Source organism: Carassius gibelio, chromosome B22 (genome assembly GCF_023724105.1).
Source record: "Carassius gibelio isolate Cgi1373 ecotype wild population from Czech Republic chromosome B22, carGib1.2-hapl.c, whole genome shotgun sequence".
In the NCBI taxonomy this organism is placed as follows: Eukaryota; Metazoa; Chordata; class Actinopteri; order Cypriniformes; family Cyprinidae; genus Carassius; species Carassius gibelio.
Window position 1 is genome coordinate 34,764,958 of NC_068417.1, and position 12,624 is coordinate 34,777,581.

Sequence of the window (12,624 nt, forward strand, 5' to 3'; positions counted from 1 at the left end):
TGATAATGAGCTAATTCACCTTAAGGAGGTTAATCTATATACTGTATAATTCAAAAGACTAAGACTTTTAAGGTTCTTCATTTTTTACAATTGTTTTAAAATTGATATACATCAATTTTACAAAACTTATATTTAATTTATATTTTGTGTAAATGTGGTGGTTAAAAAAAATATAAAGTATAAAAATATATATATAAATATATAATTAATAAAAAATAGTGTCATGAGAAAATGTTGTTGTCATTAAAAAATAAACTAAATGCCGTTAAGGCATAGTGTATTATTTTGGATGATGGTGATTGGTATTCCTTACCTAGTATGGATGATCGATTATTTGATTACTTTTGCCTTGGGACTTTCACTTGCTGGGGGAGGGGGCGCGCTGCTCAGAGACTCAGAAGATATTGCAGCAGCTCAGTGTCCTGTGTCTTTTATTGACTGTATATCTCCCCTAACCAGGTATGATATTAGTAAATTGTAGTGGAAATACACTTTATGTAAGTCAAGGCTGTAAAAAATGGCAAGTGTCATTATTTGAAGTGTATGCATTGTGTATTTATGTTTAAAAGTTCGGTTCAAGTTTACCGCGTGTCTAAGTTATCACGTGTACAACTGGTGAATGCTAAACTGATGGCAGAGACCATGCGGTCATAGAAATGTGAAAATAGAGTGAATGAATACCAAACTGGTGTTTTTGAGAACTAATTTAACAATTAGGTTACAGGTGACAGTGCTTAAAGAAAAGTAATCTGTTGATTCATAAGAGAAACTGTAATATGTGTTCATACTAATGGTGTGTAAAGAGATAACGTTAATTAGTTTTGCTGACATGCTTTCTTGAGCTAATTTAAGAAGTTTAAAAGAGTTGAAGACATGGTAAACGACACGTTTAAAATGTAGAGTATCACATGTGAATATTGTATGCAATATACAGTATCAGGGTTTCCGCGGGGCATTAAAAAGCATTTAAAAGTCTTTAAATGGATTTAGCAAAAATTAAGGCCTTAAAAGGCATTAAAAAGCATTAAATTTGATTCCTACAGGCATTAATTTTTTTATAGTTTTGAAGAGAATTGTATATTAATTTCTTTGAATATAGCCTTCATAATTAATAATTTTATTTGCTTTCGCAAAATGTACGTTAGTGTGATAAACACAAGGAACCAGTTTGGTAATTGGTTTCGGCCGGAGCAAAATCGCCATGATACGGAGGTGACGCGGGCGGCGGGCATTTTGTACAGCGGTGGACGAGGTCTGAGGAAAAATGGGAAAGTGCAAATTCCAACTGAAGTGGCTGGAAAACTTTAATTTCAAGACATGGTTGCAGCCTGTTAGTGGTAAAAATGATGAAGGATTTTGCGGTGTTTGCAGAAAAGCATTTAAGTTGGGGACAAAGGGAATTGGCGCCGTAAAATCCCATATGCAGTGTGACGGCCACAAATCCGCGGTAAGAGCAAAACAGCAAACTACTATGTCTAGTTACTTTGGCGTGACCGACAAATCTACAGGTAATAAAGTTACGAGGACAACTGATGCTGTCACCACCGTTTGTGGAGCAGCTAACATTACCACAGCAAAATTGAGCGACATTCGATCAACGTTTGGCTCGAATGCGACTTTGCAGGCGGAGGTGCTCTGGTGTCTGAACACAGCTGTCCATCACCACTCTTACGCGTCCAATGACGGTGTTTCTGAGTTGTTTCAGGAAATGTTTCCTGATTCTGAAATTGTCAAATCTTTCTCTTGTGGCAAGGACAAAACCAGCTACATTTTAAAATTTGGACTTGCCCCATACTTCAAAAATTAACTGATTACTGCAGTTAACAATGCAGGTCTTGATGTTTGATGAGAGTTTAAACCACTCAACAAAAAATAAACAACTAGATGTTCATGTTCGATTTTGGGAGGCTGGTTGTGTCCAGTCCCGTTATCTGGGATCACAGTTCATGGGACATTCAAAGAGTGAGGACCTACTGCACCATTTCAAAGTAAGTATAATTGGTTTTTTTATTCTTGCATTTGTCATTCTAACTGTACGTTCACACCGCCGCCGACTTGAGCTGCAAAGAAGCTCTGGCCGTCAAGGACGCTTGTCAAAAAGTACGGGGAAGCTTTCGATCATGGGAGAAGAGAAGTGTCACACCATGAAATGTAAACAGAAAAAACAAGCAATGCATTCGGTAATTTAGGATATCGCACAAGTTTTGTCAACACAGGAAACATTTCATCCCTGGAGTGTTTTTTTCGACACCATCGTATCAATTGATTTTGATTATTATGCGCGAGGGAGAGAGAGAGCAATATTCTTGCATTCAAGACGGCACTTGGGTGATTGACGCTCAAAAGGCGACGCCGATGGATTTGACGCTCCTTGCAACTGAGAGAAGCCAGCTTCCATTGAAAATGAATGACTTCCGGTAACTTTGGAAGCTCAAGTCCGCGGCGGTATGAACGTACAGTAACTCATTAGAAACTGAAAGAAAAAGATTTATGCTATGTATTAGTATTGCAATTGTTTACCATTCATTTGTTTATCAATCATTTTGTCATTATAATGGTTTATAATTTGCTGTTAGGCCACAGAGCATCATAAATTCATTAAATTAAGCATGTTTCCTCAGAATAACTTATTCTCCATACGTAAAATAAAAAAAATTGGAGTTTGGACAATGCACAGGGTCTACAGGGTTAATTCACCCAAAATGAGTCGTTATTACTCACCCTAATGTCATTCCAAACCTTATTATACATTGAAAAACTTTTTTTTTTCTCCATTGTTTTTATTTGTGCATAATTTATTACTGACTATTTATTGTCTTTAATAATGTTTACAATTTATTTTAATTTTTGAAAGTGTTGTCCAAGTAATAAATGGAAAGCTAAGTTGTTGTTTTTGCGCTGATCCAATCTGATTCGTGACTCACAAACTGTATTATCTGAACTGTTATTTATATTTATTATATAATTATAATTTGTATTTTTTTAAATTAAAGAACATTTTCAATTACCAAACATGTCTGTAACATCTTTTCAGCATTTTTGTTGTTGGTATCTCATCATTTATTTATTTCTGTTCTCAGAAATGTGTGCACCTACTAGACCTGAAACATCTAATTTCAATTAGTATGGATGGCCCCAACGTGAACTTTAAGTTCCTCAATAATCTCCAGCAAGAACATGGTGAACTACATGGAGGTCGGCAGCTAATTTCGGTTGGGAGCTGTGGACTGCACACGGTACACAATTCATTCAAGACTGGCTTCTCCGTGTGGAATATCGAGAAACTTCTGAGAGCAATGCACTGAGCAATGAAATGTTTTTCACAATGTTCCTGCAAGAAGGGAAGATTACACAAAACTTACTGGCACATCTCTTTTTCCACTCCCCTTCTGTGGACACAGATGGGTTGAAAATCTGCCTGTTGCAGAGAGAGCCATTGAGGTATGGCCAAAGCTGAAAGAATACGTGGAAGCAGTCCGTAGAAAAGAACTACCAAACCCTGGAACCTCTTCTTTTGATACAATTGAAGCAGCAAATAAAGATCCCCTGATCTTAGCCAAACTTCAGTTTTTCATGGCAATATCCAGAACATTTTGTCCATTCTTGAAGAAATACCAGACTGATGAGCCAGTCTTACCATTTCTGTGCAGAGACTTGACAGAGTTAATGATGGTAATAATCTAATTTCTGCATCGTTTAATGGCTTAATCTTTTGTTATGATGGCTTTTGAAGTGGGTATACCACATTGAATAACCTGTGTAGGATGGAATAACAAAGCTGGTTAACAGAATGCTAAATATTTAGACAAATTTGTTTTTCCTTTTTGTAGAGTCTGGTGAGACGTTTCATCAAAAGGGAGCTACTCCAAGACATCACTCCATTTAAACTGACCAAACTTGACACTGATGACCAGAAGAACTGGGTCAATGCAAGCCTCACTGACATTGGATTAGGTGCTGAATCTGTCCTTAAAGGGGGGGTGAAATGCTCGTTTTCACTCAATATCCTGTTAATCTTGAGTACCTATAGAGTAGTACTGCATCCTTCATAACTCCAAAAAGTATTTAGTTTTATTATATTCATAAGAGAAAGATAGTCTGTACCGATTTTTCCCGGAAAAACACGAGCGCCTGGAGGCGTGACGTGTGGGCGGAGCTAAAGAATCACGAGCGCCAGTTGCGTTGAGAGCGTTTGGAAGCTGTGACAGCTGTGAAGGCTGAAACTGAACGAGAGCAGCAGCAGCAAGGACTTGCTCCGAGCGGGACTCGAACCCGGGTCTCCGATGGGAGGTGGTCGCACTAACAAGGAGGCAGAGATATTTTAAGCATTTTTACTCACCGCCTGTGGTTCCAACACACAATCGTGACCCTTTTTCGTTGGGATTGCATCATCCTTAAGAAATAAACGATACGCAAATCCGTCGTCAAACTGGGCTTTGTTTGTAAAACAAGCATTTTAGAAATGCAGGGAACAAACACTTGCACAACTCCGTTGATGCTCTGTAAAAATAAACTCCATCCACTGGTCCCTTAATGCTGTTTTTTCTTTGGTAATCTGTGCAGGGTTGTCTTGCCCTGGCAACCAAAAGCACACTCCTTTTGTGACATTTCGCGACGCTCTCGCTCTGATCAGTGTGCTCAGCCTCTCAATGCGCTGCTATATGGGAGCACGCGCTCTTCCGGCAAACGTGCCCTCAGGACCCATATAAGGAAATTCCGCTCCATCTAACGTCACACAGAGCCATACTCGAAAAAAACTATCTGAAACTTGTGACAAACCTGAAGGAGTATTTTTGGAACAGAAATACTCCTTCAAACGTACAACTTAATTTTTTAAACTTTGTCCATGTTTAGCATGGGAATCCAACTCTTTAACAGTGTAAAAAACTCAGTATGCATGAAATAGCATTTCACCCCCCCTTTAAGGTAATGCATTGTTACTGTTTATGTATACCAGTGGCGTAACTTTGTTTTAAAAAGTGGATGGGACAGGTGGGGTGGGGGTTGCTTATATAATGTTAAATCAGATATATGTACAATAACATTACGATGTCCAGCAATTGATTTAAATAGTAGGCTACATGGGGATTAATTTGTCGTTTAATGAGATGTAGCCTAATATGCGTTGTCAGTGCAAGAATTTTTGTGTAAATAAGCCACACGAGAAAACACTGTAACCACGCCACTGATCGCAGCGGCAACGAGCACTTTGATCACTTGATTTAAAAAACACATTTCAGTGCTAGATCATCTCTTATTCGTGCCACGAGATGTTTTAAAAAGTGGTGGGGACAATATCGACCCTGGCAAAAAGTGGTGAGGACATGTCCCACCTGTCCCACCCGTCCCACCCGCAATGTACACCTATGATGTATACATAAACTTTAAACATGCCTGATATATTACTATATAACTAACATGATGTGTGCTATCCCTTTTTGATAGGCTCTTCAGAGCAAATCAAGCAACAGAGTAGGTGACCTCACTGTCCTCGAATTTAGAAGGGACTGCATAATGTGCCTCTCCAGAATAGTTAAGAAAATGCAAGAAAAGAGCCCTTTGAAATACCCCACTGTCAGGCAGATAGGATGCTTAGACCCCTCCGTCATGAGCAGAGACCCAGAATGGTGCAAGGGAAAGATGAAGTCACTAGTTCAAAGATTTCTGCAGGACAAGCAGTTGACAGGAGGAGTTTCAGCTGGTAGGAATATTATAGGAAAATAAAGGTTACACACAGCACAGTATGCATAAGATGTGTTCTCAGTACTTTGATCATAAGAACATTTTGAAGATTAGTTTAAGTTTGTTTTTAAATGTGCTTGCTTAAAAATAGTATGATATGGAAGTATAATATGGGCTTATACAGTAAATAATGAGATGTTACATGCATTTTATATGCATTAGTCTTCCTTTCATGTTCAAACTCGGATTAAACAAATACATTTACATCAATATCCTGTACCAGGTATATAAATAACCATCCATTTAAATTGATGTGATTTAATTTTTGTGTTTGTCTATTGCAGGTGATGCTGTTGTGCAACAGTTTGACAGCTTTCTTTCTCTGCATGGCAAAAGTGAGGAGTTCCTCTCTTTCAAACCCATGGAGCAACGACTTGATACTTTCCTTCACCAAACTCTCAACGCGTCTTATCCTGAGCTTCGGAGTTTCATTCAACGCCTCCTGCTTCTATCTCATGGGCAAGCTACAGTAGAGAGAGGCTTCTCCGTAAACAAGGAAGTAGAGACATGCAACATAAAAGAAGAAACTGTTGAGGCCCAGAGACTTGTCTGTGACCAAGTGCATGCTTTAGGGGGGGGTTCTCAAAGTGTCCCTCACAAAGGAACTACTGCATTCTGTAGCCTTAGCCAGGACCAGATACAGGATCTACCTTGATGAGGAGAGGAGGAAGAGAGAGGGTGCCATGCGTGGACTAAAGAGAAAAGCTTTGGAAGATGAGTTGGAAAAACTGAAAAAGAAAAAGGGGGTGTTGACGGTCGTGTGTGCCAGCCTTCAGAAGGACGCCGATCAACTAGCTGAGCAGGCCGAAAACAAATCTAAAACACTCATGGCTGAAATGATAACAAAATCTAATACTCTGAGGAGGAGATTCAAGGAAAAGTGCTGTGAATTGAAAAATGTTGAGTCAGAGTTGGAACTAAAATCGACTGAATTAAGGCACATGCCTTAATGAACTTATTTACACAGTAAATGACTGTGCAATTTCTATAGCTCTTGCTTACATGTATGTACTTTGAATACATTAAGTTCCAGCATTTAAAAAGTTGAGCTTATTGAAGAGCTGTTTTTGTGATGATAAAATTATAAATACAATAATTCTCTTTTTGCTAATTTTGAAATATTTCCAAATAAATTGACAATTAATTAAGCTGCCTCCTGAGCCATTTCTAATTCAGTTCTGAGTTATATAATTTCATGATTGCGTCATCATCAAATTAATAATAAGGTTGCAATTAATAATTTGCGACATGTCTATTTAAAATAAAATGATTATCCGGATATAAAATATCCGTGGTTAGTCATGGGTCGTGTATGGCATTAAAAATTTTCAAAATGGCATTAAAAAGACATTAAAAAGGCATTAAATTTAATTTAAAGATACCTGCAGAAACCCTGAGTACGTAGTAGTATTAATGTGTAATTCAAGTTTCTATTGAAATTATTTGTTTAATTGATGGAAACCGTACCTGTTGAGAAGCTGTGAGTAATTCTATATATTTTTTCCATATATTGTGTTTTTCTCTAAAAGAGATATGTTGTTATACGTTTTATATGACATATGAGAATGAAGAATTATTTGCATTAATGGGAGACAATACAGAGACTCAGAAGATATTGCAGCAGCTCCGTGTCCTGTGTCTTTTATTGACTGTATATCTCCCCTAACCAGGCGGTTAGGGTACTACATAAATTCATGTTTAAATGTAAAATTGTGACTTAAAGCACACTTCGTAATTAACCTCTGCTGCATTTTGAATCAAAAATAACATTGAAAAACAAATACTACTGAGATTAATATATTGATGCTATATCCCATGTAACGTGACTGCAAACTAAACCAACGGTGTACTAGAACTGCGGTCCTGAAACTGCAGCCATCGCTATATTGTCCAGTACGGTAGGTGGCGCTGTCACGAAAAACGGGTCCTAGAACTGCGGTCCTAGATCTGCGGTCCTGAATCTGCAGCCTACAGTTGTGCAGGAACATACTATTGGGGATATTTCTTGAGACAAGGGAAAAAAAGATCGGGTGTCCGTCTCCGTTTGGACGGGGCCGAAGAAGTAACGGGTACTTACGGTCATGGATAGAAATGTAGCGGAGTAAAGAGTACAATATTTGCCTCTCAAATGTAGTTGACTAAAGTCATGAGTACTCCCCAAAAATGATACTCGAGTAAAGTACAGATCCCTCAAAATTGTACTTAAGTACTGTACTCAAGTAAATGTACTCCGTTACTGTCCGGCTCTGTATATCATCTTAATATATTGCCATAGTTAAATTCCATAACATGCCAATTACATGTGATACCAATTTCACGTGTTCGCACATACATAAGTTCTTGCATATTTTTTTTCGTTAATTCTTTTTGCCTTGATAATAGAAAATATGAGTTATCTCAAAAATGAGATATGAGCACTGATCTATATTATAGATCAGTGGATATGAGCTACAAAATGACCAGATCCTGCCATTAGCAGACATATCTTGTATGTATATAGAAGACATATCTTGTATGTATAGGGCTTATATCCTGTATATGCAAATATATGCACCTCAATTTTGCCTATATGTGGCATATATACGCATATATGCAGCACATATATTATCATATATGTGCATATACACTGCATATAGGTTTCATATATGCGCATATATCCACATATAGGTTCTTTCCATGTGGGTACAAATTCAGTTGACGCGTGAACTTGACATAACAAAGCCTTAATTTGTATTTTTCTTCTGACACACGACTATAAAACACTTCTATATATCTACTCAAAACATTGTATATGCTGTATGTTTTTATAGAGAAAATGAAACTCATTCAGAAAGAGAAAAGAGTGTCAGGGACATATTCGCACAAAACATGGATAGGTTACAAATAAATGTCGTGGTGATGTAGTTTTCCTGCTAGAAAACATTAAAAACAGCATTCACCTGGTAGATGGTTGTTGAATGAAAAACGTTCTTTTCTCAAAATAAACAAATAAAAATCAAGTAAAATAAATATAAATAACTCTAAAATGACCATCACACGTCTGGCATCTTTAGTTGAATGATCCGCTCTGGTTTCTCTAACTCTGTCAAATCCTTGAGAGGGAGTGAAAGGTGATGAGTAGAGATTGGTAGCTGCTGTCTCATGAAACCCCAGACCTCCAGACAGAGCTCTTTCACTTTGGACACAGTATTACAGTCATTTTACAATCAAAATCATGATCAGCATGCTCATGCTGTCACACGCAGTTTTCAAATACAAACATTGCACTCTCACAATCAGATCTGTTAGGGTTTGGTGGAAAAACAAACTGAGATTTAATATATTTAAGGAAAGTCCTTGCCTTGGCCGTTGGTCTGTGCACAACACACATTAATCGTTCCTGTCTTTAAAAAAAAAAAAAAAAACATTATTAAAGACAACAATGCATTTACCAATTATTATAGTCAGCCTTTACATTCTCCCCGCTCTGCAGTGTTGCACAGCTTTGCTACACAGATTTTGATAGTTAGCTATTGATCAGACCGTGTGCCAAAGCAACAAAGGCTCTGCCTCAGTACAGTTAAGCCATTCATAATCTGGCTGTTTAATGAAGAGAAAGAGATCTAATGGTTAGAGAGTCAGACTCCCAATCGAAAGGTTGTGAGTTCGAGTCCCGGGCCGGCAGGAATTGTGGGTGGGGGGAGTGCATGTATAGTTCTCTCTCCACCTTCAATACCACGACTTCGGTGCCCTTGAGCAAGGCATTGAACCCCCAACTGCTCCCTGGGCGCCGCAGCATAAATGGCTGCCCACTGCTCCGGGTGTGTTTTCACAGTGTGTGTGTGTGTTCACTGCTCTGTGTGTGTGCACTTCGGATGGGTTAAATGCAGAGCACAAATTCTGAGTATGGGTCACCATACTTGGCCGAATGTCACGTCACTTATTGATGTGTTCAAGGTAATCAAGGTAAATATTTTTCAGATTTCAGTATAAAAAAAAAATACTAATTATTGGAAGATACCCTGATTTTCAGACACAAAAGTCAGTTTTTGCTCCATCAGAAAGAAATGAGAACAAACAGCAAAACCCCTGAATCGTTGCAAAGTTAGTTGAATCAGATTTTTTAACGACTCAGTTGATTCAACTCACTCATTAAACAGTCACTTGCTGCCACCTACTGGCAGTTGTAGTTTCATATTTAAAAAAGTGTAACGAGTCCAATGAAGGTGAGCGTTGTGAGAACCCAAGTGCAGTTTATTTACAGAGTGATCCAAAGTCCAAACAATAAACAAAGACTTGACTTGAACAGACTTGACTAGACTAGACATGAACAGACTAGACTCACCAACAGCAGGATACAACATTAATACATGACAAGGGACAGTGGCCAAAACATGACTACTTATAGCAGACAATGAACAAACCAATGAGCAAACAGAACTGATAATCACATGACAAGACAATGAATCAATCAGAACACGACACATCCACAAGGCAGAGATACATGAGGGGAAGAGAAGTATGACACACAGCAAGAAACAAACTACAAAATAAGAGACATGAAAACAATAACATGAAACAAAACCCAAACACCACATTACAAAAAGTATATTATTTCATTTTTGCAATCATTAAATATTTCTATATTACAATGTTTTATTTAAACATAACATTTATTCACAATCCATCTATGAGTTTAGTTGATAGTTATTTCATTTGATTGTTAATAGCCAGCATGTCTTTTTATTTGATTATTATTATTTTTATTATTATTATTGTGAATAAACAATAAAAGTAAACCCTGTGCGGTTTAAAACAATACCTTATTCTTATCTGTACGATCAAAAATGATCAAAGTATTTTTAGTTCTGTTCACGGTCATCAAGAAAATATTACACAGACCGCACTGATGCTTCGACCCCAGAGGGTTAATGTCCAGGTGACAGTCTTGTTCAGGACGTGTTGTTTTGATTCAGTTGTTTGGAGCTCGTGGAGTTTCCACTGTCAAATACTGTACAATAAAGAGAACGATAAAATACACTAAGATCTGCTTTAATACAAGATGATAAATGAAAGCATTGACTCAATAACTTACAGTAGTTTCTTCAGTTTACAGTGTGGATCCTCCAGTAGAGCAGAGAGCAGCTTCACTCCTGAGTCTCCTGGTGTATTAAGTCTCAGATCCAGTTCTGTCGGGTGTGAGGGGTTTGATCTCAGAGCTGAAATCAGAGAAGCACAGCCTTCCTCTCCAATACTGCAGCCCCTCAGCCTGCAGAGAGAGAAGAACATGAATGATCTCTGAGACTGTGTTTAAGATTTAGAGTAAGAGTTTGTGTGTGTTTGTATGAGCTCTACTTTTTCTACACACCAGGATCACTGCTATAGAGATTTTAACTTGCCAGCAGCCAAAACATTAATTTAAATGCACTATACCCACATGATTCATGATTGTGATGCTGGACTAGTTTTTTATATCATATAGGTGATAATGTTAAAATAAGAGTAACTTTTTAGTATAACTATGACATATATTTTACTTGCGGTTCAGTTAACTCAATTTGGATTGAGTTTAAATATTATTGTAGCTCTATGTTTAATCTGACTCTAATTTTCAAGTGATTATTATTAAATTTAGAATGTGTTTCTAATTAGTAACTAATCACAAATATTGGATAAAATTAATTTAGGCATTTTATTATTCTGGACATCCTTTTCATTTGTAAGTCTTATGGCTCTTACTTCTGGTCTCAGTTCCTTCCAGCTATTTTTAACTGTACAAAACAGCTTGTTCTGCTGCTTGATATTACAAATTGGTGTGTCTTACCATATTATTTTAATGTATTATCTTAATTATGAACACATTGGTTTGTGGTGCAAACAGTTTTACCGTTTACTGCGCTTTGTAATTCTTCTCATTATTTCCCTATAGCAGCTAATGAACTAGAAGTCTCACTCATCACTTACTTCTGCGTTGAAGGATAAGGTGGATACTTTCAGTTATTGATTCATCAGGGACCCGTTGTCACATTTGAGTCTCACGCCGACCGGAGGTCATGGATCTCACTTTTATAAACTCTCCGGTCTGAACTTAGTCAGATTCACTACAAGGTTAACTTATACCTTCATAAGAAGGTTAACTTATATATTTAAATCACTCATCTACTGCTTGCTCAGAACAAAAATGTAGTTTGTTAGTCAATTCAGCACAACTTGCTAAGTCAGTGATAGACAGAAATCAAAAGGTCTCTGATGATGTTCCTGCTGCTCCATTCATCTATGAGCCTTTAGTCTGTTCTGTCCTGGACACAGATTTGAGGAAACATCAGCTTCCACATGATCTACTAGTCATGATGAGTTCAGAAGAGATCAGAATAAATTAAATCTAATGTTTTATTTGTCAAGTAAGAATGTATCATACTAACTACATAATTTAACAATAAGACTCCAGTTCAGAGATAATAAATACATAACATCAGTTGCTCAAAGATGAATCTAAGAGTGAGAGCTGCAGACCTGACAGCAGAAAAAGTAGCATTTATTAATGCTGTTCTTCTTATATAAATACTCCTCAAACAGAATAAAATGTTCAAGACTTGGTGCTACAGTATGTAGAAAAACACTACAGTGCTGGTTTTATACAAGGCTCCATCAAAATATTGCAATGAGCACATGTAAATCTGTTATTTATGGATTAAAGAAAGATGGTCAGTCTGTCATTTTTGTAATTATGTATCTGTATCTTTAATTTAGTGTATTACATTAACAATGTAAAGTCTCCAAAGAGCTGTAAAATTAAAGTAAACTACAGGCAAATGTGCTGCCAGTATTTTAATTTAAAGGACAATTTTCATTACACTGTAATTCTATAAGCAGCATATATATATATATATAGTACTTTATATG

The 12,624-nt window shown here is 37.2% G+C and overlaps 2 protein-coding genes across 7 annotated transcripts in view; one reads left to right on the forward strand and one right to left on the reverse strand.

Moving 5' to 3' along the window:
• LOC127987351 (NACHT, LRR and PYD domains-containing protein 12-like) overlaps positions 1-12,624 on the reverse strand; it is a 795,441-nt gene that overhangs the window by 555,478 nt on the left and 227,339 nt on the right. For 4 of the 6 annotated variants that reach the window (XR_008161173.1, XM_052589641.1, XM_052589640.1 and 1 more), the window contains exon 13: positions 10,817-10,990. The exons of 1 other annotated variant lie outside the window; for it this stretch is intronic. Coding sequence is in view for 4 of the 5 variants with exons in the window: in XM_052589641.1 (XP_052445601.1) it covers positions 10,817-10,990 (174 nt within the window). In the remaining variant the exon portion in view is untranslated. Of the gene's footprint in view, positions 1-9,954; positions 10,733-10,816; positions 10,991-12,624 lie in introns of those variants that run through there. One more of the 6 variants, XM_052589642.1, reaches the window with a different exon arrangement.
• Positions 1-12,624, forward strand: part of LOC127987357 (uncharacterized) — a 173,566-nt gene that overhangs the window by 73,646 nt on the left and 87,296 nt on the right. The gene's annotated exons all lie outside the window — the stretch shown is intronic.